The sequence below is a fragment of the Doryrhamphus excisus genome, linkage group LG7 (assembly GCF_037039965.1).
Source record: "Doryrhamphus excisus strain RoL-2023G ecotype Guam linkage group LG7, RoL_Dexc_Guam_v1.1, whole genome shotgun sequence".
Taxonomy (NCBI): domain Eukaryota; kingdom Metazoa; phylum Chordata; class Actinopteri; order Syngnathiformes; family Syngnathidae; genus Doryrhamphus; species Doryrhamphus excisus.
This window is the reverse complement of record NC_136363.1, coordinates 22659725-22685990: the sequence shown is the minus strand read 5'-3', so window position 1 is coordinate 22685990 and position 26266 is coordinate 22659725. Positions and strand designations below refer to the sequence as shown.

At 48.8% G+C, this 26266-nt stretch overlaps 1 protein-coding gene across 2 annotated transcripts; it reads right to left on the bottom strand.

Annotated features, from left to right (window-relative positions):
* Positions 1-169: 169 nt before the first annotated feature.
* map3k22 (mitogen-activated protein kinase kinase kinase 22) lies at positions 170-25649 on the bottom strand. 2 transcript variants are annotated; one of them, XM_058060388.2, is made up of 18 exons: positions 25290-25649; positions 18938-19023; positions 18582-18626; positions 13994-14103; positions 13156-13193; positions 9465-9564; positions 9224-9340; positions 8978-9092; positions 8094-8227; positions 7919-7992; positions 6885-6946; positions 5439-5510; positions 5113-5277; positions 3019-3167; positions 2828-2959; positions 2609-2738; positions 1316-1493; positions 170-1245 (listed from the first exon to the last, which is right to left on the bottom strand). In XM_058060388.2, the coding sequence occupies exons 2-18, from the start codon at positions 18954-18956 to the stop codon at positions 1017-1019; spliced, it is 1869 nt and encodes a 622-aa protein (XP_057916371.2). In that variant the 5' UTR covers positions 18957-19023; positions 25290-25649; the 3' UTR covers positions 170-1016. The 2 variants fall into 2 exon arrangements, with proteins under 2 accessions (XP_057916371.2, XP_057916372.2); XM_058060389.2 differs by lacking the exon at positions 25290-25649 and adding an exon at positions 24882-25122.
* Between the last annotated feature and the right edge of the window lie 617 nt (positions 25650-26266).

Genomic DNA, 26266 nt, shown 5'->3' with positions numbered 1-26266 from the left:
GAGATGTTTTATTATGAACACATTTCAATCCTAAATGTAAAACATGAATTATTGTATCAGCTTCATCTTTTCAGATATGATAACTTGTGATGTTCACAGAAATTAAACTTCAACGCTTATTTTCATTGCCGTTTGAAGTAAATAAACACACACATTCAACAGAAAAAAAGGGAATTAGACCTTTGATTTATTAAGTTAGATGTACAAAAGATCAATAAATTGCTAAAGTTGAATTGTGGAGGCTTTGTCATGAAGACAAATTCAAAGTGAGTCCCGATCCAAAGCTCCTCAGAGACAATCTACTGTGGAACACAGCTATGAGACGTCTTATAATGTTGAGGAGTGTCATACAAAAGTGCAGAACAAAGTGTATTTACAGAATATATATATATTTATATATGTTTCCGTATAAAAAAGTGTTTTTTTTTTACAAGTAGGTAAGGCACAGACGAGAGCGAAATAAAAAGATTTGATCATTGCTGTTGAAAGTGCCACGACAGCGTCAAAACAAGCTTTTTGTTTTTGGTGATTTGCTTGGCGTCTTTCAGCGAGCAAAGCAAAGTAAAGGCAACGGTGAGACACTTTTCTCCTTCCTGTCGTCTTAGCAACGCGACGCCGCATCAGGTTTTGGTCTGCAGTGCACCAGGCTGCCAGAACGTGGAGGCGAACAACAAGAAAAGAATTAATACTGGAAGTCAACCCAACCTGAATGTGCTTCCACATCCTCTTTGGCGTGGAGTCAACGGCGGCCGCTGTTGCTGCTTGAGCCGTCTTGGTAGGAAATCACGTATAAAAGTCTAGAAAAATATCTCCTCAGGTGATTATCCTGCATGGTGGAAAAGGTCACGTGATATCAAAAAAGTGCAATCCTAGTTTAAAAAACATTCTGGCTTAGAAAGTCTTATGGTAAGGCGCTGATGAGAAATACTTGGAGTATAAAAAGATCGTGAGGGGTGGCGTTACAGTACTACCAACACGAGTCCGCTAAGTGCATGAGAGCGGGCCTTGGGGGGGGCTCAGAAGCCCCCCTGCACAAAGGGATGGCTGAGCAAAACGTCGGCGGTGGGCCTCCACTTCTCCTCCACAAAGACCTGCCGCAGGAAGTCCCTGCAGGCGTCGGACACGCCCTCCGGGAGCGTGGGCTTGGTGGGCTGGGTGGCGATCTTAAAGATGGCCGCCATGGCCTCGTACTCGGCCCAGGGGGGTTTCTGGGTGAGCATCTCCACCACGGTGCAGGCCACGCTCCTGCAGACACGCACGCGGAACATCAGGTGACAAACGTCATCACGTGGACCTCAACCGGCGTCCTTCTTACCACACGTCGGCTTTCCGGCCGTAGCCTTCCCCGTTGATGACTTCCGGGCTCATCCAGTAGGGGGTCCCGGTGACGGACTTGATGCCGGTGCCGGACATGCAGATGGTCTGGATGCGTTTGCTGGCTCCAAAGTCCCCCAGCTTGACGTTCCCGGAGGAGTCCCGCAGGATGTTGGCACCTGGTTGGGCGGAAGAGAAGCCGAGCAAGACGCCGTTACTAAAGAGGCTCTGGAGGACCGGAAAACACCTGCAAAGAAAACCTGGACCGGCCTGGACGCTCGAGGGCCAATCACGTGTCAGGATTTATTTTTGTTGAAATTATTCCATAAAACGTACCTCAGAAAAGAACATGACAATAATAAAAATGTATATATTTCTAAAGATAGTATTTATTCAAATTAAGAAAAAAAACTCATGTTATAATTTTGCTGTTTTATCATAATCTTAGCACACATAGCAAATGTTTTTAATAAAAATTTTAATATTTCATATTTATATTAATTATATTATATTAATATTGAATATTATTTTTTATATTCATTTAATATACAATAATATTTATAATAATAATAATTGTTGTTATTTTAATATTAAATATACAATAATATTTATAATAATAATAATTGTTGTTATTTTAATATTAAATATACAATAATATTTATAATAATAATTGTTGTTATTTTAATATTAAATATACAATAATATTTATAATAATAATAATTGTTGTTATTTTAATATTAAATATACAATAATATTTATAATAATAATAGTGATTATTATTATTTTAATATTAATTTAATATACAATAATCTTGTTGCAAATGTATGTTTTTATTCTCGTCATAGTTTTTATTTTCCATTTGTGTCACACTTTGGTGCAGATCTGGAAAAAGGTCCCACCAATGAAATCTATTCAGTTCCAAAAGATGGCGTCCATGCCCCCCCCTGCCCCCACCCCATCCTAACTGCAGCAAAGGTGTTTGTTTGCCTCCTCGTGGACTCGACAGGAAGCGCTAACAGCTTTTTGGTGTGGAACAAATCCCACCGCCGCCTGCGTCCATCTTGTTTTTTCCATCCAGACGCGACCTTTCCCTCCTCGCTCCCGGTGAGGTGACTCAAAGCGCTCGTGACCGCTACAGCAAAGATTTTCCAAACATTTTTAGAAGCGTGCCGTTCCTCCGGCACTCCCCGCCAAAGAGGAAGCAAAGAGAAGTTTTGTGTTGCGTAAGCCGGCTTTAGACATAGCCCCGCCCTTCCCAGCCAGGAGGAAATGAGGCAAGAGTGGCGCTTGTCACCTTTGATGTCTCGGTGGACGATCATGTTGCTGTGCAGGTAGGACACGCCCTGCAGGATCTGCCTGCTGTACCTCCTGGTCACCTTCTCCGTCAGCGCCCCGTAGGCCTTCAGCTGGTCCTTGATGGAACCCTGAGGTCAGCACGAGTCCGTCAGGTCAGCGTCAAAATGGGACAGACGTCAAAAAACAGGAAGTCGTGTCGTGTCGTGCAAACACGCACCCCGGGCATGAACTCCACAAAGATGGTGAGCTTCCTGTGCTCCAGGTCTCGCAGACAGCCGTAGTACTGCACGATGCGGTCGTGGCGAAGGTTCTTCAGCAGCTGAATCTCGCACTCCAGAGCGTTGACCTCCTGCACCCCAAAACATTGAGACGCCGCGCCCCACGACTCGGCTTTTTCTTCACGCTCACCTTGCTGGTTTCCTGACAGTCGGGGTCAAAGGGCACCTGCTTGGCGGCCAGCTCCCGGCCCGTGTCGGCGTCGTAGCACAGGTACACCTCCCCGAAGGCCCCGCGCCCCAGCAGCTTGCCCTGCCGCCAGTTGACCGGCGCCCGCGGTGCTGCAAGAGCCACAAAGAAGTCACGCCATCACACGCGAGAGGAAGCCAGAAGAGTCCGTCTTCATCTCATCCTCGCTAATTTCCCGCCGCGGCGCCTAAGGGGGGCGGGGGGGAAGGGATCATCTCCGCGGCTCAGACGGCGAGACTTTGTCTGGGCATTAGCGGACGCTCTTTGTGGCCGCGTTTGGCGGCGCGTGGGCGGGCGGGGCGGGAAGAACCCACGAGACGGCCCACAGACCGCCGAGCTCTCACACTAAACACATAAAGACGCTTCATGGCGGCCTCGCTGTCACAAACATCCTCGTTAACGCCCACACGCTGCTGACGGGACAAGAACTCACCGCACAACACCGAATAGTCCGGCTTCCTCTCCACTCCTTGGCTGATTGATATTATTACAAGATGGATGGATGGATGGATAGACGGATGTTGGACGGACGGATGGATGTTGGACGGATGGATGTTAGATGTTGGATGGACGGATGGATGTTGGACGGATGGATGGATGTTGGATGGACGGATGGATGTTGGATGGATGGATGGATGTTGGACGGATGGATGGATGTTGGACGGATGGATGGATGTTGGATGGACGGATGGATGTTGGACGGATGGATGGACGGATGGATGTATGTTGGATGGACGGATGGACGGGTGGATGTTGGATGGACGGATGGATGTTGGACGGATGGATGGATGGATGTTGGATGGACGGATGGATGTTGGATGGACGGGTGGATGTTGGATGGACGGATGGATGTTGGACAGATGGATGTTGGACGGACGGATGGATGTTGGACGGACGGATGGATGTTGGATGGATGGATGGATGTTGGCTGGACGGATGGATGTTGGACGGATGGATGTTGGATGGACGGATGGATGTTGGATGGATGGATGGATGGATGTTGGATGGATGTTGGACGGATGGATGGATGTTGGATGGACGGATGGATGTTGGATGGACGGATGGATGTTGGACGGATGGATGTTGGACGGATGGACGGATGGATGTTGGATGGACGGATGGATGTTGGATGGACGGGTGGATGTTGGACGGATGGATGTTGGACGGATGGATGTTGGACGGATGGATGTTGGATGGACGGATGGATGTTGGACGGATGGATGTTGGACGGACGGATGGATGTTGGACAGACGGATGGATGTTGGACGGACGGATGGATGTTGGACGGACGGATGGATGTTGGACGGACGGATGGATGTTGGACGGACGGATGGATGTTGGACGGACGGATGGATGTTGGACGGACGGATGGATGTTGGACGGACGGATGGATGTTGGACGGACGGATGGATGTTGGACGGACGGATGGATGTTGGACGGACGGATGGATGTTGGACGGACGGATGGATGTTGGACGGACGGATGGATGTTGGACGGACGGATGGATGTTGGACGGACGGATGGATGTTGGACGGACGGATGGATGTTGGACGGACGGATGGATGTTGGACGGACGGATGGATGTTGGACGGACGGATAGATGTTGGACGGACGGATGGATGTAGGACGGACGGATGGATGTTGGACGGACGGATGGATGTTGGACGGACGGATGGATGTTGGATGGACGAATGGATGTTGGATGGACGGATGGATGTTGGATGGACGGATGGATGTTGGATGGACGGATGGATGTTGGATGGACGGATGGATGTTGGATGGACGAATGGATGTTGGATGGACGTCAATGACTGATGTCAAATGGACGGATGGAAGGATGAATAAATGGATGGATGGACGTCAATGACTGATGTCAAATGGACGGATGGATGGAAGGATGAATAAATGGATGGATGGACGTCAATGACTGATGTCAAATGGACGGACGGCGTCTTGAGCGCAGGACTGGACTCTCCAGGAGAGTCTCCAGGACTTGTGAGGAAACAGGAGTTGAGAAGTGCGTGGAAGAAAACTCACACTTGGCCGTCCCGCGCTGGCAGCTTTTGTCGGGGGGGCGTCCCAGCGAGCGCAGCTCGGCGTACTGCATGGTGGCGTCTCCGTTGTAGCTGCGCGTGCGGCTGGAGGGAACCAGCTGGAAGAGGTTCTCCTGCGGCATGAAGCTGCGTGGAAGAGTCCTGCGACCTACAGGAAGACCAAAAGCAGACATATTGCTGTCAAGGGGGGGGGGGGGGGGGGCGGGTGGTGCTCCACAGGTGCGGCGAGGGAGCCCCGGCCTTCCCGCTTCCTCTCAGACAGGAAGCGGCGGGGCGGCTGTGTAAATCATTGCTAGTCAGAAAACTTACGATCTCCGTAGTCCTTGGTCCGATTGGGCAGCTGGAACTGGCGAGGAAAAGTCCCGCCCTTGCCGTGGCGTCCTGATGGAGGACAAACAGGCCGTGATTGAGCAGCCAATCTAGCTCGGGGAAAAGCGCGACAGACGAGCGAGTGCGTGTGTTGCATGACGGCGGCCGGGAGAGGTCATGTGACTCTGGCTTGGCCTGGCGGAGCCGTAACTGAAGGCAGGTGAGGACGAGTGCTGACGCAAACACACAACACAGAACAGCGAGAGACACTTTCAATTGGAAGCAGCTGTTCTGTCAGATGACCCCCCCCTCCCCCCCTGCTGTTTTTGCGGCCGTCTCCCATGGCGACGGGAGTTATTTTTTGTGTTTAGCTCGGCGCAGAACGGAGAGGAAAAATCGACTCAACAGGGGAATGATAAACAAATAGTGGAGCTCTCGGTGGAGAGGGCCGTGCAGCTTTACACTTGGATGCGTGCGTGCGTGCGTGCACGAGTGTGTGTGTGTGCGTGCGTGCGTGCGTGCACGTGTGCGTGCACGAGCGGGCCTCCAAGTGGTGCACACAATGAACACCTCCACACCTTCTTCTTCTGCACTGGCAGAGAGAAAGAAAGGCAGCGGGTTGGAAGAAGTCTTCACAAAGGGCAGGGTGGTCTTATCTGTGTGTGTGTGTATGTGCGTGTGCGTGTGTGTGTGTGTGTGTTGAGCCTCCCGGGGACACGGGGACAGCCTGGCCCCCAACGGTTGGGATTATGACGAGCTAACAGACCCTTTCCACCGAGTAGCAGGGATTGCTGGGGTGATGCTTTGCCTTGTAAAGTCGGGAGGGGGCGCCCACGTTTGGGGACGCCCACCAGGTGGGGTGGTGGGGTGGGGGGGGTGATTTCAGCTCCATTTTCAGAACCTCGTAATTGAAAGTGCAGGTTATTTTTGCAGTTTTGCCAATTATTAATTAGCCCATTCCTGATGCAAGACTAAAGACATAAAAAGAGCTAAAAAGAGGCGGCTAATGAATGCACGTGATGGGACACGGATAGTCCAAAAAGCTCCAAGCGGGTTTATAGACCAGGTCCCATGCACGGTCTCCCCCTTCCCAGTGTACAGAATGGACTGTCCTGCTGCAGTTCCTTTCCAAGGAGCCAAATGCTGGACGTCCTGCATTGTTGTCCTTTGCTTCCCGTGCACTTTTCATTGTGCGGCGCTGCTAAGACGTCACGCCATTCCCGTTCAAGCCAACAGTGGGACTTCTTGACAAAAATCCTCCTCCCTTCTTCTCCGTTTTGGTGGAAAAGTGGCTCATTAGCGAGAGCCAGGAGGAAACAGAGCTCCAGTTCCTTTCCTGCGACTATCATAACAAACACAAACAGAGGGAGCAAGCGGCCTTCCTGCTCGGCCGTGCACGCTGGCGTCACGCGCTCACACGCCGGCCCCTCCCCCTCCCGCACTCACCTTTGTATTCGTAGCTGAGGTTCAGGTAATTGTTGTCGCGGTTGTTCTGGGAGAAAGGTGGGCTGCAATCACAAGAAGAGAAGAAGAGTTTAAAAAACATTCCGCTCGCCGCCTTATCTTCACACGCAGTCCCACTACGTGACGGAGCCCGCACCCCCGCCCCCGCCCCCAACTGAGTGCACTTGAATTCTGCGTTGCGGCTGGAAAATCTTTGAGTTTCAACTGATGTTCAACACGGTCCTGAATGAGACGTGATCAGCAGTGTGATGCATGCATGCGAATCCTCAAGGTCACCACGAGACCTTCATACAGTCCCAGCTCAAATGGGGGGGGTCACGGATGAGCACCATATTAAAAGGCTGACCTTCTGACCCCCCAGCATCACGTGCGTCACAGCCAGTTACGTTCATGAGCGTGGGAAACGCTACGACTGCCCCAAAGACGTTGAAGAAATGCTAACATGCTGTTCATTGTCAAAGTGACATAAAAGGTCAATGGAGCCGCTAAGGCGGTGCTGACCCAAGACTTTTGCCCATTTGTGCGTAGATGACAGCGGTGGAAGAATGAAAAGTCCAAGCAAGCGGCGCCTTATATTTCATAACATCATATCTGGCTTATGCGCCCCTCCCCCGGCAGGGAGTGACGTCTCTGCTGACCGAGGGGCGTCGCGGGGCCACGGGACCCCTGGATAAGGGGCACGCATGCTCGCTGGCAGGGAAAAGTTCCATGCAGCGGTTTCCTGCCATTGTTGTTGGGCCTGCAGGCCCGATAAGCCTCGTGCAGGTAAGAGACGTTTCCGCTCCTCGCTCACTCGCTCGCTCGCTCGCTTTTCTTTTTCCCTTTCCACTCCAAATCCTCTCGTTAGCTCTCCCGCTCTCCCGCTCTCCCGCTCTCTCGCTCTCCGTGTCCTGTCTCTCCGTCTGCTCCTCTTGTGATAGCGGCGGTGGAGTCCAGGCGTCGCGATAAAGAGTGGTGTTGCTATGGCAACAGCAAGGTGACCCCATTCTTTAAAGGCGCTTTACCCTCAAACTCACCTGTCCAGCGCTTGCTCGATTGATTGACAGCTGCTCGACAGCGAGTTGCCCGCGCTGCCGAAGGCATCCAACATCTGAAACAACACAAGAGTCGGTCAGAACGCCAGGCGCCCCTCGCCCCTCAGTCCGGGGGCCACAAGATTAGCCACGCCTCCGCCTGACTTGGAGTTCTTACACTGAGGTCCTGGGTCTCGGGGATGAACTCGCCCTCGCTGTGGATGCTGGTGTAGGAACCCTGGCGAGCGATCTGCTGCTGCTCCTCGGGGACGCTCCCCGGGGGCGGCGAGGTGCGCCCCGTGTGCAGGGACCCTGGAGGGAGGAAGTCAGCATTAAGTTCTGACAAAGACAACCGACGGGGGTGGGGGGTGTGGCTATTGTGATGAGCGCCGTTTGCGGCGCCGAGCGGGGGAATGATTTACAAAAGCACGTCGCCTCACGTGACCTCAATTACCGAGACCAACGCACGCCCTTGATGGACCCCAATCGCCATTTATTATCAGAATATTATAAACTTATTCCTCCTTAGTCTTTCATTTTTAATATTCCAACATTACTAATATTACTAATATTGCATCATCCTTCTCAGAAGAATGACTGCTACATTTTCCATTTTTTTCATTTCCAGTTCCAGACGCTAAAAAAAAAACCCAAAGGCCGTAAATGGCAGTTTCATTAGGAAAATATTTATGTTTGAATATGATATATAATTTGTATTATTTCTTTTTATTTAACATATAATTTTTTCATTCTGTTGTTTTAAACCACAATTGGTAACATATGCAAGCTTGCTTCTCCTCCCACTGATTAATATTTATTCTCTCAACAGCTTTTCCCTTTTCTAACCTTCATATCCATAAAATGTCAGTCAAATGCAACGTAAACTTATGAATTATCCAATATGTTAAAAGTACAGTACTAATGGATTATTAAAAATAAGCTGTGCTTTCCTCTGTCCCCGTCCGTCCCTCAACAACCCCGATAAAGTTCAGGTTTGCGTGTTGGAGGACACAAAGCGATGAGAACACATCTGATGAAATATGAAATATGAAATATGAGCACCTGTGGAGTGTTTGCGCACCCTCTCGGAGCCCTTCAGCAGCGAGCCTTTCAGATCGCCCAGCGAGCGTGATGACCTCATCTCGCTCTGCTTGTCTCTGCTGTTCACCTGCAGGTACTGCAAGGAAGAGCATCGGGGGAGGGGGGCGGGCGTATGAGACAGGAAGTGCAATCACGTTTCCTCTAAGTGATGCATATCGGCCTGACGCCATAAGACAAGTGTGTTTGAGTGTTTATTGGGGGTCTCACATGGTTGTTCTTGGGGGTCTTCAGCACTATCCTGAGCAGCCCGTTGGTGACCGTGCTGCAGCTTAAGGACAACAGAGCCTGGTCCAGGTCCTCCTGGGTCTTCAGGGGCAGAAGCAGCTAAAAAACCCAAAAACCAAACCCAAGGTGACCTTTCCTGTGCTGCATTGTTGTCGTATGTGAAAGCACCACGATGTGGGAGGAACATCTAAAGTGGAGGATTTAGGCATGGACATTGTTCTACCTCTTTCTCCGTGAAGAACATCTCCAACTGCTGGCCGAAGGCCTCTGTCACTTTCTGCAGCAGCTCCTTGAACTTGAGCGGCCTGTGGAAGGGGATGATCCTGGGAAGAAAGGAGGTGGAGAGTCAAAGGTGGACAAAAAAAAACAATATTTAAAAAAATCCTATTTTCTTCCAGCTCATATCAACGTACGGCCAAACACACACGAGTTACGTAACCTGAATACGATTACAATAAAGTCAACACAAATGTTTGCTGAGCCTATCGCTGCAAGACAACTGGGATAGGCTCCAGCTTAACCACTTGATGGGCGGGGCTGAAAATGGACGTATGCATATTATTCAGATAGCTCTACACACGCTTTTTCAAGGAGGCAACTAGCGACAAATCAAAAAAATCTGAGAATGTATTCAATGACCTGTAGAGGTCAGTCTGTCTGTGTGGGAGCACACACAATGGTGCGTTCAAGGGCTGTCAAATACAGTGACGTGTTGGCTTTTTTTAATAGTGAAGGTTTGAAAAGCGTAGCCTGGCAAGAGAGGAAGTTTCTGTGCTTGTGGAAGACGACTATCCTCACCACCACTTGATACGAGATGGATGCCAAGCGATGCTAAGAGATGCTAAGAAATGCTAGGCGATGCAAAGCAATGCTAAGAGATGCTAGGCAATGCTAAGAGATGCTAGGCGATGCCAAGCAATGCTAAGAGATGCTAGGCAATGCTAAGAGATGCTAGGCAATGCCAAGCAATGCTAAGAGATGCTAGGCAATGCCAAGCGATGCTAAGAGATGCTAGGCAATGCCAAGCGATGCTAAGAGATGCTAGGCAATGCCAAGCGATGCTAAGAGATGCTAGGCAATGCTAAGAGATGCTAGGCGATGCTAAGAGACGCTAAGAGCTGCTAGGCAATGCCAGGCGATGCTAAGAGATGCTAGGCAATGCTAAGCAATGCTAAGAGATGCTAGGCAATGCTAAGCAATGCTAAGAGTTGCTAAGAGATGCTAGGCAATGCTAAGAGATGCTAGGCAATGCTAAGAGACGCTAAGAGATGCTAGGCAATGCCAAGCGATGCCAAGCAATGCTAGGCGATGCCAAGCGATGCTAAGAGATGCTAGGCAATGCTAAGCAATGCTAAGAGATGCTAAGAGATGCTAGGCGATGCTAAGAGATGCTAGGCAATGCTAAGCGATGCTAAGAGATGCTAGGCAATGCTAAGCAATGCTAAGAGATGCTAGGCGATGCTAAGCGATGTTAAGAGATGCTAAGAGATGCTAGGCAATGCCAAGCGATGCTAAGAGATGCTAGGCGATGCCAAGAGATGCTAGGCAATGCTAAGAGATGCTAGGCGATGCCAAGCGATGCTAAGAGATGCTAGGCAATGCTAAGCAATGCTAAGAGATGCTAAGAAATGCTAGGCGATGCTAAGAGATGCTAAGAGACGCTAAGAGATACTGGGCAATGCCAAGCGATGCTAAGAGATGCTAGTCAATGCTAGTCGATGCTAGGCGATGCCAAGCGATGCCAAGCGATGCTAAGAGATGCTAGGCAATGCTAAGAGATGCTAATAGACGCTAAGAGATACTGGGCAATGCCAAGCGATGTTAAGAGATGCTAGGCGATGCCAAGCAATGCCAAGCGATGCCAAGCTTCCGGCAGCAACAAGACGCATTGGTGTGCACGTCCCCGTGTGAAGGCCTACGTGCTGCATGCGCGCCTCGCCACTCTTATCAGCGGCTGTTAGCAAAAATGTACGCATGAGCGCGCCTCCCCAGTCAGCGTGCGCGTCGGCCGCTGTTTCAACACGGCCGGGCCTCCCTCATCCCAGCCAGCACACAAAGGCAGATGGGAAACTTCCTGAGAGGAAGGGGGTGGTAAAAAAGAAAAAAGGAAAAGTGGAGTGGCAGCAAAAGCAGCAGGATGTGTGTCTTTCCCTGCTCTCTAAAGAGTGACAGGGTGAAAGATAGACAGACGCTGAGATATTTACAGAATACAACGCTGACAGGCCTGAAAAAACAAAAGGAAAGAGACGCATTTATTCCCTTTGCTTCACGCTTTTGAAGAATCGGCCCCCGTTATCTCGTTATAGTATATCCTGACAAAGAAAGAAATAAAAGAGCGTGTTGTTACTGCATCCCCTCATCAGAGGACAAGACGTGGGCCTATCTTAATGGCTGCAGAGGATTCTGGGAAAAGGGAGGCCTGCAGATCACAACGCTCCTTGTCTTGTTTATGCTCCCAGATGATGAGTGTGATAACCAGCCTGAGCGTCACAAAGATATGCCGTTCCTTCCTGTCAAGGCATCGTGGCAAGAAAAGGGCACCATTTGCAGCAAACGCACACACACACACACACACACACACACAAAGTCTGCTCCGTTACGCTCCGGCCCTGAGGCAAAACCAGGGAAAAAAAACACACTGGCTTCCCATTTCCTGCCCTAAAGCTCCAGAGCCTGCCAATGAAAAGAGACGGGCCAATTAGATTCCATTGTGGACGGGCAGCGTGGTTCTACTGACTCAGGCAGACCAGCGGACGGCGGCGGGATTCCCGATCACGGCAGCTAACTGGGATGGGAATTGCTGTGTGGGATTACTTGGCACTGAGAGAACTTAAAGGTGGACCGCAGCTGGACGTGAGTGGACCAGAATCAGTACCAACGGTCTGGAATCAAATAAAAGGGAGGACGCATTGCACACGGTGGAGAAATGATTATCCAGAAGTTAGCAGGGGAGTCACATGATGAGCCGTGACAAGATGTCTGATTCAGAGAGCAAAAGTGTGATGGCCACGAGGCCTGGGATGGTCAGAAGTTCATGAATTCATCAACAATTCATGACAACCGAATGTATCTATTGCTTTCCTTTTCTAAGGATGGTTTCAGTGAATTCTTATGTAGGAGCTCCCGTATGATAAACGAGGGTGGGACCAAAGCCCGGGGAACATAGACATCTCATCTCCTCCATGCCGGCAGCCAATTAGAGCTGTGAAAAGGAGAAGAGGCTGCTGGACGTGCACACGCTGTCACCCTGCTTCTGACGCACGGCTGAACTTAAGGCAATTATTCTGGTCCAGGTCCCTCTGGCGCTTCTTCAGATGGCGCAGAGGAGGCTTTGTTTGTCATTTAAGGACTGTTCCATGTCCAGAAGAGAATTAGGGAACTTGCTGAGGCATCTCTGCTGCTTTGTCTTCCAGTGTGGTGAACATTTCATCCCCCAAAGTTCCACAGTGTGTGCAGCCACTGTCACGAGGGCGGAGGAAGCCCATACATTCATATAACAGCATCGAACCGCAATATTGCGGGGGAGGACTGTGTATGTATATTGTTGTGGACCTGGCCTCAAGCGGTCATGTGACATGTATCCCAGCATATGATGCACACATAAAGAATACCCGAGTCCTGCAGGAAACGCTGGAACCACAGAAGGTAGGAGGTATGCCAGGAAGGTTGGACGCTCCTCAGAATCACCGTGCATTTTTTTTTAGTCTCTCAGGCCCATGAAAGCCCCCCCCCTTCCCCTCTCCGACCAAGGCTGAAACACGAGGCCTCGGCTAAATGTCAACCCAAGAATGTTCCTTCTTTCCACGCTACTCTGGCACGGAACTGTGATTTCCCATCCACTCTAAATCCCCGGCATAACAAAAGAATGAGGAGTTAAGGCAGGGATGGAGGCGTGAAAATCCAATCCAACGTACCGTTTTTCTCTCTCATGCTCCAGCTTGACTCTTACATCCTGTTGAGGAAAAACAAGGAGAGAAGGGAGTCATGACAAGGGAAAGTGATTCATGCGTCGATGGCGGTACTTTGATTGTCCGCCCGCGCTCCAAAGTGTGCTTTAAATGTTTAGTGGAGCCGTGCGGCACAAAGATAAGGCGGTCATGTGACACCAAAAGGTGACACAATCAGATGATGTCTATTTATAGAAGCATCACCCGAGGGTGCAGGAATCCAGAGGAGCCTGGAAGTCTGCGTGAGGTCATGGTGCAGCCCATTGGACGAGGAGAAGGCGGTGACCCCGCCCCCTCCCTGCTCGCCGAGGCAACTCTCAACAGAAACTCTCCGCGCTCGCATGTTTGATTATCGCCACCCTTGATCTCTCGCTGCACGCAGGAAACACTCGCATGAGCGCCTTTCTTAAAGGAACAAATTCTAATTCATCCTCTGCTGCCTTGCTGACAAGACCCTCAACAGGAACATCACAGTCATGTGTAGTGCTGACTTTGTACTTCTACGTACTTCCATGTACTTTTACATGGGAGGAATCACTGGCGGTTTTAGCATGTCGGCCATCTTTGTGGAGTGTCTGCCATGTTGGTGGAGTGTTGTTCCCGTGTCCCTGACCGCCGTGTTTGTGTTGTGTCGTTTTCCGAGCAAAATGTCGGCCATGAAACGAAGTAAGGAAACAGTTTGTAATAATCATCCGCATGGATGGCTTTACATTAAATATTGTCATCCTTTGGATCCAGGACAGCATGGCGGCCATGTGTGTGGCGGCCATGTTTGTGAATGCATGTGTTGGCTGAATAAAATGACCTGTTTGTACAGCAGGGTTCTGCTCTTGGGCTTGTGGCTGTTGTGCGGCGTGTAGCAGCAACCCAGCGCTGCCAGGTCCTTCATGATGGAGTTGAGTGCCTCCTCGTCATCTGGGGGGGGGGGGGGACAGAACAGAAAACACACATTCCATCAGACGGAACAAAACATGATGACTTTGGCCATGGTTGTGAAGGAGGCGGTGACGACGTTTCCACTGGGCGGAGTGGAACACCCGGGAAACACTTTCCCTCCTTGACTATTTTCTTTTGTTACGTTTTTATTGTTTATGATAAGCATCGAGCATCTTGCTCAAAATCCGCCTACGCGCACGACTCCGACACAAGACACACCCAGCAGCCAAACACCATAATTATCTTTGATGACTCATCAGCGCTATGATTATGATCTAGTTTTGGTCTATTATTATAGACGCCAAATTTAAAAATGATGGAAATCCGTGAAAAAAAAAGCTGCTGGCTTTTCTTAGTTTGACCCCCACAGCATCCGCCGATTGGGGTGCCAAGCAGGTTGCCGTGGTTACAAACGTTCGGGGACCCACCCGTGATCACACCTACGGAAGTAACAAGAAATCAGCTCCAGGAAGTTTTGGTTTCGGGATGGCGTCCGCCAACACACGTCACGGCACACGTAAGCTGGAGACAGCTTTTCCATTTTGACAGGCGGGTGATGAAATTCAGCGAAGGGGTGGGACTTGTGTGATTCTAATCAGCTGTTTCGCATGAACCGAGCTTGGTCTCTCTCGTTCATGTCCTAACCAGACATTATTAGCAGCCATTAGGGGGTGTGCTGACTAGGGACCTAAAGAGGGGGGCGTTGATGCGAGCGCGTGGACATACCGTACGATACGTACGATACATCCACCCTTCAATGCCGCAGCCCCAGCAGGAAAGGCCGCATTCTTTCAAAGTGTGTGTGTGTGTGTCAGCAGATGGGCTGTGTGATGCCATTTGATCTCGGTGCCACTGTTTGCCAAGTGTGGGTCAGTGGGTTGGGTTCATGGGGAGGTGATAAGACACAAAGACTGACGTCCATGTTCCCATGTGCAGCGCACAGCAAATACGTGCGGACGGACTGCCTAACCCGCTTTGACTAATTCATCCATGCTGCTCTAAGAGACTATTATTCCCTATTATTGTGATGGGATAATAGCCCCATCAGCCACCTATTCATTCATTTCCTCATAACATTTCAGCAAACAATCTACAGTAAAGGGCATAGAACGGTGTTTTTGATGTGAAAGTTTCCACAATAATAATAATAATAATAAGTAGAACATATTTCATCTGTCTGTGACTTTCTAACAATGCAAGGTGACCTGGTACGAAACCACACAAATAAAACATGGGACATTCATTCATGTATTGATGGCGGCCCGCCACAAACACATGTGGACCGCCACAAATAGATTTGCCACTACCTGCTTAACCTCACATTAGTGAAATCTAAAATAAATAATAAGATTAGGGATGTCCCCATCCAATACTGATATCAAATATAGGACCGATATCAGCAATTGGCCTGCAGCTATTGAATGTAAAAGTGCCCCAATATAAGCTACCAAAAAACGCACTAATGTTAACCAAGGTATGTAGTTGCGTTGATGGATATTAGATGGATATCTGTCCGCCGATATTCAAGGCTGCGATATCGATATCGCATCAGAAGTGAAAAAGCTGTATGGGGGCATCCAAAATGAGATAGCAGCAAATGTATCTGTGGTGGCCCAAATGTATTCACAGCGGGCCGCCCCAACTAAATGCCGCCTGCTTGTCGTCAGGGGTGCGTGTCAGACAAAAAGAGCGATAGCTTTCCCTCCCGTAAATAACGACCACAAGATGAGGCGATGGCAGTTTGACTTTGTGATGGGAAGCGCTGATGTCTTCCTGCTCCTTGAAGAACAAGAGGAGAAAGAGATAGCACGGCAAAATAGCTGGCATTCCTCAAGCGGGGTCTGCGTCCGAAGCGGTTACAAAGTAAGAGCATGACTAAGTGGCCGAGGAGGCGGGGCTTCTCCCAACAGGAAGGAACTGAGTCACGGCGTCTGTCCTCTGTATTCCACTTCAGGAAATGAATGAATTCTTTTTTTAATTGAATCAGTAAGCGGTGAACACTTGAGAAAATATGTTTCACCGCCATAAAAGCAAGTTAGGTATAAACGTAGAGACAGATATGATAGATAGATAGAAATACGCAGAGTGATAGACAACCATGTGGTGACTTTTATCTTGGGGATAATTCAGCAGAAAGGATTTCATCATGGAGGCCATTTTTCCGAACTTCTTGGCCGTTGTCTCTGTGGTGTGACGTGTGTTGTTTCAGTGTGAGAGCACCACACTAGGCTGTGTGCTCGCAGTCAAGGATACAAAACAAACAACAGGGCTGCCCGTGTGTGTGTGTGTGTGTGTGTGTGTGTGTGAAGAGCGCCACGTTCAGAAGGGAAAAGTGGAAATAAAGGAGTGATGAAACCAGATGACAGCAACGTCATCGGCGGTGCACGGTGGGGGACCACGGAACGCTTCGCCCTTCGTTGTCACCACGTCCTAAAATAACCCCGGCACCTACGGGGCATTTGAGAGAAGGCCTTGCCATCCTCCATCCTTCAGCGGGACGATGGCGCTGGAAGGTTATCCTCTGGTCAAGGATGGGGCCTCCCCTCGAGAGTTTTGGTATCTTTATGTAGCGCTATGACCTTAGCTAAGCCTGTACTAGCCTGTACCACTTTCACCAAGGGGGGTGTAGTGAAACCAGCGTGATAATAAAAACAAAGCAGGGTTTCCCACAGGACTGCAATCTATTTGTGGCATAATTCTCACTGTCATTTTTACGGATAGGGATGTGTTTTCAGCAGCATTTTTTTTATCATAAATATACCGTATGTGTAACATAAGTCGCTGTGTCGCTACCATCCCTGGAGCTGCTCGCCCTCCATCATATTTGATTGATGTTCACTTACTGTATCTGCCGCCTATTGAAACGTAATTGGAAGTTTTAGCATGGATTGATTTAGCCTCTGGATGAAACCTTGTGTCAACATCAGCAGCACTCGTGCAATTACACGTTAATTACGGTGCTTTTCTTGCATGTTTGGGTACAATGTGACGCGCATTAAGGGGGAAACGAGGGGGAGGGGGGGGGGGCGGTCCCAGCTCGCCAAGCAGCTCTAACAACATTACACAATGCAGGCTGATTGCTGGCTGTTGCATCATTGCTGTGCAACTTTGTTACCAGGCTGCGAGGAGAAGCTACAAAAAAAGTCAGAGTGGACGTATAAATATATTTAAGGGACTTCTGGCTGGACACTAAAAGGCTGCAGGACAGTCAGAAGACGAGCTTTCACTGAGCTGCGACTTGCAAGCAAAAAGGCCAAGCCAGTGTGTGTGTGTGTGTGTGTGTGTGTGTGTGTGTGTGTGTGTGTGTGTGTGTGTGTGTGTGTGTGTGTGTGAATAAAGACATTGAGGGGATTTCCTGGTGCCGAGTGACACATCATGGCAAAGGCATCCGGCAGGATTAGCAGCTTGAGCCAAATGTGCACAACACACACACACACACACACACACACTGTCCCAACAAAAGCGTCAGCTAGCTCCAACAGCATTAAAGCTGATACGTAGCATCTGCAAGACCACAAAGTTAATTTGTGACTGAGAATAATGGCTGTGATGTAACGGAGGCTGTGATGGGAGTTAATGTTTCCACGTATGCAAACATTGCCATCGGTATCCCAGCAGTGTGCCATTCTTTAACAACAATGTCAACAATACTCTACCTTTAATGTCATGCACCCCCGCACCCCCGCACGGTGGGAATTCGAATTCAAAGAGAAAAGCCCCAGGCTGTGACCCACTGTCCAATGCGGTAGCGTTAATAATAGCGACAATGTAATTAACAATGGTATTAACATTAGTAGCACAGTAACGAGTCGTCTCATTCACGACTGCTTCAAACGTTACAGCATGTGTTAATGTGCTAGCATCGGAGTAATCCGCAAATAATTTTAATAATTCTAATAATACTCATATTTTACATAAATGCATATCATTTTTGGAAATATGGGCCGTTATTTTATTTAAAAAATAATACAGTTAAAATACCAGAGTGATTGTTGCTAGTGGAGACCCATCCCACTCCCATCCTTTTGTTCCAAATGCCGATGCTAAGCGGGAATGCGATACATAATAATGATAATAATCAACATAATAATGATGTCACCATCGACAAGACTGAAGTGGTTCACAAACGTCCCATCTCCGAGTCACGCGAGGGAAGTCGATGCAACGACGGCGAGCCACAGTGATGGAAGGAGTCGGAAGTGGCGTGTCCAGGAAGGACGTACACACGTGCTACTTCCATGTCAAGTGTGTCTGCATCACAAACGCGCTCCAAAGCTAAATAACGGCTCTTTTTGCTAAAGCAACTTTTCCATGCATTGGACATTTGACTAGCAACTAGCCCAGATAGCTTTGTTCAAGTCATTCAAGTCATTCTGCTGAGCGCTTGTCACGTCTACGTTGAAAGCGTACAAGTTCAAATAACACCTGTGAGCAATGCACGTGTTGAAGTCGTGTACCTTGCAAGTTCCGGGGCTGTCTGGGTCCATTTTGGAGACCGTCATCTGCAGAGAGAAGTGATAAACATAAAAGGTAGCAGAGCCAAAAAGATATGGATGTGATATTTGCAAAGGTCACGTGGCGTCCAGGCTGCGAGAGGAACCGCATTGTTGCCTGGTACTGTACTGTACGTGTTGTATGGAACCAGAACATGAATCAAGCGGAGGGAACATGGAGGTTGAAAACAATGTCATAAAAGTAAACGGGCCATCTGGTGCTTTTTAATGTGTTATTTTTCTCCGTGCTGTTCCTGCCAGAGGAAGTGTGAGAGGTGCGTACCCGCGCGCGGCGAAGCGGGCCCGGCGGCGCTACTCACCCATGTTTACTGTCATCATCGGGAAGTGGCCCCGTTGAACTGGAGCACGGAGCTCAGCGTCTCTCTACGCAGGCGGACACTTCAGCCTGCGACGACAAAGAGAAGAAGACTTTGACCAGACTGCCACAAGTCGGCGTGATGCTTCTGCGATTGCAAAACAGGACGCAGGTGCCGCTTTCAACACAAACACTTTTTTTTTTCCACCAGATTGGCGACAGCGCCGCTATTCATCCGATGACGGGGACTTGGTCGGCACGCTCTCTGGAGATCCATAGAACCTTTTGGAAAGTCTGCCAATGAGATTTCTGCAGGCTGGTGGTGGAATCCCGTCAATAGTCTCAAGTCTTTAATGGCCAACCGGTAGAGGAATTCCACCATGTTTGATGTTTGCCTGTGGTTAGGACGTAACGTGCACGGGTCACTCCAAGAACAACAACCGAATACCGTAGCATGAAGCTAGAAAGACACACATGTCTTTCTAACACATTTGCATTGGCAATAATTTTAAAAGGCTCGCTCCGCTCATGCCGTTGTTCTATGGGACAAATGTAGTAAGGTGCTGAAAGCAATGCAGAGTCAACCCTCCCCCTGCCAGACACGAACGCCCACATGTTGATTGATTATAGATAACATATTGATTGTTATTACTCCATTTTCATCTATTTCCCATCGTCCCAGGCCTAGTGCCCACCAGACAAGAAATCGTGTCACGTTTGAATCTGTGTGTGTCGCGGCAATGGGAACAAGCCCCAGGCGTGGTGGCGATGCTGGCGTTTCAGGTGGCTGACAAAGTCTTCCTCTGAAACGGTCCCACACCATCCACGCCATGTTGGTTAAAAATCAGCTCAGGAGAAGTTACGGAAAAGGAACGCTTGATTTGCTCGCCCTAACCCACCTTCAATACGGGTAATCAGCCATCCGAGCTATTTTTTTATGTTATCCGCTAACAGGGAAAATGGCAACGCGGTCTTTTATCAACTCTGCAAATACGCACGAAACAAACAAACAAGACCACGTCTGGTCCCTCCAGGTCCCGAGAGATCTCCATCTAAGAGTCCGGCCTACATGAAAGAGTCCTAGGACAGGTGGTCTCGCCCCTGTCCGGTGCCAGCGTGTCACCAGATGGCCCATCTGTTTGGCCCCCCGGCCCAGCACGATGCCAGGCTAGCGGTGCCCACTGACGGCCGGCCCAATTCTCCTCACACTTCTTGGCGAGGACGGAATGCAAATGTCCGGTCGCTGGAGCTGCTCCAACGCCAGCAGTCCTCCAGGAAAAGGCGCTCTCCGTACTCGGAATTATTCATGAGGCGACGCTGGGATTGCGATTTCAACACATCAAGGAGAGCTCCAACCAAGTGATGCTCTTTCAAGTCGGACAAAGCCTCGGAGCTCCCACCGCAGTGGTATTTGTATTCCTCTGATTAAAGCCAGCATCCGCAGCCGCCATCTTTCAGCCGCCTTGCATCACTATCCAAACAAGGGAACTCCCCTCCCGGCCGCGCTCTCCAGAGGTCAAAGGTTTTCTCTCCAGCTGCCGTCTGAGCTCACGTCTGACGTCACCGGCGTGGCGGAGTCCCAAAGAAAAAGCTGGAAACGTGATTCTGGAAAAGCATGCGGGGATCACCGGCCCATCCCTGCCATGTACGCAAATCCGCAAATGAAACCCCTGCGCACGTCTGGATTTGTTTAGCGCTCTGGTACTGGTCCGAGTGCTAACAGAGCGTTCTGCCGTGATCTACACGCAATTCAAGAGGTTTTTTCCTGCATCGTGGTGCTGCCCGTTTCCCACAATGCACCTGCTCTGCCAGACAGTAAGAATCGGTGTTGCCAACGGCGCCGCTTTTTGCCCATTTTTAGTATTCAGGCTGCTCTAGACGCTCTTTTTCCAAAAAGCAACTCACCTCAGCTGCACCATAGAATAAGAACACGTAACAGGAAGGACTTGGCACTATTTTTAGTGAGTATTCAGGCCCCTCTGGATCGTCTTTTTAAAAACAGCAATCCCTCGTTTATCACGGTTGATTGGTCCCAGACCCGACCATGATAGGTGAACTTCCCAAAGTATGATTCCGAATATTTTGGTAGAGTGCAAAGAATCTTTTAACAACCTTCTAAATACTGTTTATAAACAATATTAGAGCCCTCTAGACGTGGAATAACACCCCTATATCACCTTTACACACAAAGATATTCCATTAAAGACATAAATAATACAGTATAGTCAAATGGACTCACACGCTAGCCCTTATCCTGTATTTATATTTAAGTTCATTTAGACCATTTGATGCTTAATACAGGCCAAACTTAAATAGACTTTGCTAGGCCATAGTCAACAAATCTCGTGCAGACTTTGAGGCGGAGGTGGCTAACATGAAAGCATGTACCGCTATTCTCAACGAGCAGCCCCCCTACCCCCCAAAAAAAGCACTCACGGGCGACTTTGTTGTGTTTGTTTCGCGACAGAAGAAAAGTTCATCTGTAGTTCTCAACATATTTGTTTTGCCTTTCATATTTTTCTAATGCGTTCCAGGCAATTATGCAAATTTCCAGGTTTCCCTGCACCCCCCCCCCCCCCGCAACCAGCAGTGATTTTATCTTTCAGCTTTTCCCTGCCGCAGCGACTCAATCGCATGAACGCTTTTGGCTTAGTTCTTCTGCCGGACGCCCTTCCTGACACAACAGCGGTGGGAATCAAACCCCCTCGAAACATAGAAGCGGACCATGACACCAGCAGGGATGCATGGCATGCTAGCCAATCAAAAACCTGAAGAAAGCAACTTCTGGAAAATGAAGAAACAGGCAGATGTATCTACAGCAAAACACATTTTGGAAAGCGTTCATCATGGCTGCCAGGGAGTGTGGGCGCTCGGACAAAAGGTGAAAATGCATAGAAAATATGACCCAAGGGCGCTTTTCTAATAAGCTTCACAGCGTCCCAAGGAGAAAAACAACATTTTAAAGACTTCCCTCGCTGAACACAGCAGATGTAAGCACGCTGGATTGCAGATCCCAAGACTCTTGCTGAGAATTTGGCCAAATATTCTGCCTGTGCTGTTTCTGAAAGACTGGAAGCAGCTTTCACAATAATCCTCAGGCGTCCGCACTTCTGCCGTGGGCTTTTTGCGTAATCCTGCAAAGACAGACTTCCGCCAAAATGGGAAAAAAGTCACGTACGTGTCCACCAAAGGAGTATTTTATTGCTCCGACACCGGATGGATATTTTTGGACCATATTAAATGCCTCCTTCCATTTCTTGCGACACACCAAAAGCCGCCAGGACGTTTGCGCTTGGCAACGACGACACAAAGCAATCAACAGGGCGGCGCCATCATCGGCCGCCAGAAGGTTGTGCGCTCGTGAGCCATGATGCGCTCGTCATGAGATGTTGGTGTCTCCAGGCTGCATGGAGATGACTGACAGGAAGGATGACGCTTCATATCATTCATTCATGGGGGGGCCGCCACTTGCTCACCCTTGCTCATAGACACTTCATATAGTCGCTCCCTCACCATAACGCGGCTTATTAATATTAAACCCTACTTCTCAGTTAGCCGTGATAAAGGAGGGACTACTGAAAAGACTAAGATAAAAGTCTCCAGACTTTGTATGGTGCTAAAAGGCTTACCATCGTTAGTGGGACTTCATCCTGCGAGCACATTGCGTGGGGGTGTCAAACGTGGTTTCCAAAATAAAACCATCAACAGCGAGTGAAGTCATCGAGAGGACGACGGCCGCAACCCCCGGCAGACTAGGAGTTGCGACACGGGCAGGAAGTGAAGAGTGATTATTGGAGGTGACTTGCTCCTTCAAGAACAACAAAGGTCGGTCCCGTCTGCGACGCTGAGCGATGGCCGACACGGAGCTGGCTGAAGTCGCCCCGCATGAGTCACCTCGGGGCAGATTCTGGGAAGACTGCATGTGAGGGAGGTGCACGAGGACGTGGAGAATGTCACCCTGCGGGAGGGAGGCCTCCTCGGGCATAAGCCAGACTTCCACCAAAACCTTGACCCGACAACTCATCCAAAGTCACGTGGGGCCAAATTTACGCACCAACACTAGCAAATAATAGCTGCAAGCATCAGAAAACGTAATTCTGATATGTCTGGATTAGTCCAAAAAAAGTATTTAGTCAAGATAGTGCATGATATGCTGCTTGCACATTTGGAGAAGAGAACTCCGGAAATGAATCAGGACATTGGAGACAGTAGGACTAGAGCTGCTCTGCTGCTGTCACATGATCGGCATCGCCATGAGAACCTAGACCATCGTCTCCCGTCGTCTACAGCAAGTAGTTCTTTATGTGAACCACTACACTAAAAATAGCTGCAGAAGCTCAAAATATCACCAGGAGGAATGGGAGTGCAATTTGTGAACTAAAGCTGGCCGCTCCATTCATTAAACGCCGACATGCTATCACTAGCGCATTCATTCACTGGAGCGGAGACAGCGAGTGGAACGTTTGGCGATGAGAGGACGGTCTTGTCAAAGAGACGCCAAAAGATGTCTTCCACTGGCACACGCTTAAACTAGCCATACAGGCAGAACTCCATCGGGTCCTGCAGGGGTAGGTACCTCGACCCCTGAACTCCCCCGATAAACACAACCTAAAACCTAAAATCAGCAGTTCCTTTTTTCTTTGATACTTTTAATGCTTGGAGATTCTATTCTTCAGTTTATAGACGTGAAACCTTCCCGCCCACAAAGCAAACTTGTGAAGCTTCCTAGCGTAACCGCACAACGTCTAAAAAGCACCTTTATCACAACATTCTGCCGGGTGAGTCACTGCGACCTCTGACCCCCACGCTCCTCCTGGCATCTTGACTTTCCTCGCTACAGGAAACGACGCTGGCTGTGTTTGAATCCGAGGTCTGCATCCTAAACGTGTACGTTTGTAGGCTGCATGACGGAATAGTGCTGAGCCAAGGCTGTCCCGATTAGAACGTCCACCAAGGCTCCTCCAAATGTGTCCTCCTTCTCCATCGAGAAGAAGTCTGCATTCCCACCAACCTTTGTGGCGCGTCCTATCCCAACATTCTTAGCACGCTTCCGTCCAGCCCTTAAAAAAGTCCACATTACGGTGGAAGGCTCACAGAACCAAGCGTAAGTATGAACTAATAAGTATAGTAAATATTGATTTATTGGTTTAAGCATATAGTTTGATGTGTGCTATGAATGTTTAATTTATCTGTAGAATCTGTAGAAGGATAACATTTCTTCGCTCTTCTGTAAAACCTAATTTAAATAACTAATAATTGTGTTACTTTACTGTCGCGATTGAAGGCAGATATTCTGCCAGGACGTCAGAGTAAACATGAGACCACGTGACACAACCAGGAAGTGCGCGGAAGGCTGGAGGAGGAGCCTCGTAGGATGCAGACCCCGGATGCAGACCCCAGCAACTCCACACCAGAAGGGGGCAGCAACGAATGAAATTCCAATAATTCAAGACTAACATTGTTGTCAGTTCTAAAAGTTTTATGACTTCATGTGACTTTTAATGACATTAATAACTTGATAAATATTATTACTACCACAGCATGTGACACTCCAGAAGAACTGGTTTAAACATTTGCTAAGGGAGATCGCGCGCTTGCGCAGAACCTATCGGGTTCCCGGTAATACACACGTCACGACTGGCTAGCCATCGTCCTCCACTTTTGGTTGATGAACCACCGGCGCCTCGCTAGCATCTCTTGCGGCATTCACTGCCAACCAAGTGAAACAACGAACAAAAATGTGTCAATATTTCCTCAATTCCCTCATTCAGTTTGATGTTTTTGAGTTTGACCAACGAATGGCTAAACTAGCTTGACATTGTTGACATTTCCAGCAGCAACTGAACCACAAAATAAAACATCCTACGCAAGACAGGAGCATGTCAACAAAAATTCTGAATTAAAACTTTTCACCTCTAAATCCAAGGGTCGGGTCTAGTTTTTCAGACCTTTAGGTGGACTTTAGATGAGCTATTGGGGCTATTTCAGCCTGCAGTGACGTCACAGTGCTGATAAAGTCTGCCATCAGTCATCGAGTCTCTTCCTGTGTAGTTCGCTTCATTTCCATTAAAAGCTCATTAGGCGGATGGACTCGGCTGGGCATGCTCGTCCCAGGCATAGGACCACGAAAGCATTTCTTCTGTGGACTCACATAAAGTGTGAACAGAGACCAGGAATCTTTGGAGAGTGACTTTCCAGCAAATGTGGATCACACACGCATGCAAACAGGATCCCAAAAGTTCATTTGCACATGAAAACATGAAATAAAGCAGTAATATTGCGCACATCTGGTAGTTTAAGAACATCTTGCCCTGGAGTTGACATTCTAAACAGGAAATAAGATGAACAATAGTTACCTTGTTACCTCAGCGTCTCCATGTTCCGAATGTGCAAAGCGTGAGAGGAAAAGTTATCCCAGACTAAATCCAAGTGATGCTAAGCGAATGTTCCACCAAAACAGCCCGACGATATCCGGAAACTGAAGAGCCGAAATGACAAACGACGGCTTTTCTCCACAGGAAATATCTTCTTCTTGTTCTGCTTCTTCTTCCTCTTCGCTAACTGGGCTTGAGCATCCGACGCCGATGCTTGTGGGCTTTTCTCGACCGGAGAATGCTGATGTTAGTCGGGCAAACTTTCTCCCAGCGTGTCTTTTTAGCAGCTCCACACAAACACTACACAGCAGCAGCGATGGGGCTGGCTTCTCTCTGCCTGACGTCACGCGTTGCGTCACTACCAGGAAGTGGTGACGTCCCTCGGTGGTGCGTCGCCAAGTGGGCAAGGAGGGAAATGTTGTCTACACTGCCCCTTGCTGGACGCACGACGCAACTACAACAATATGACCATCCACTGTCACAACGCTTGATTAAACGATCACGATTGATTAATATGATTAAAATTAATGATTGTACATATTTATATTTGTACTTGTGTGGCTCGTGAGTAAAATTTGTTTCGTAAAATACTAGCTCTACTTTACTTTTACTTGAGTAAAAGTCATAAGTCACATAGTGATGTGATCTTTCACTTCTTCATTCAAAAAGTGTTTTTTGACTCCAATTGAGTTAACTTTGGCTTGACACTAAGGTGGGAACAAAGTCACGCCAGTGTTATTTACTACTCGTGTTACAAATGTGCTGCAAAATGGTCCCAAAACACAACAATAACACAGAAGATGACAGAGGACTCCAATAACCTTGGCCCGAGCGTCACTTCTCTTCACAAGGAGTGTTTTACTGGAATCAAACATGCCCTTGCTGTGTGTATGTGTGTGTGTGTGTGTGTGTGTGAGGCTGTGTGAGTGCAAAGAATATCAATAGGATATTTGCATTCC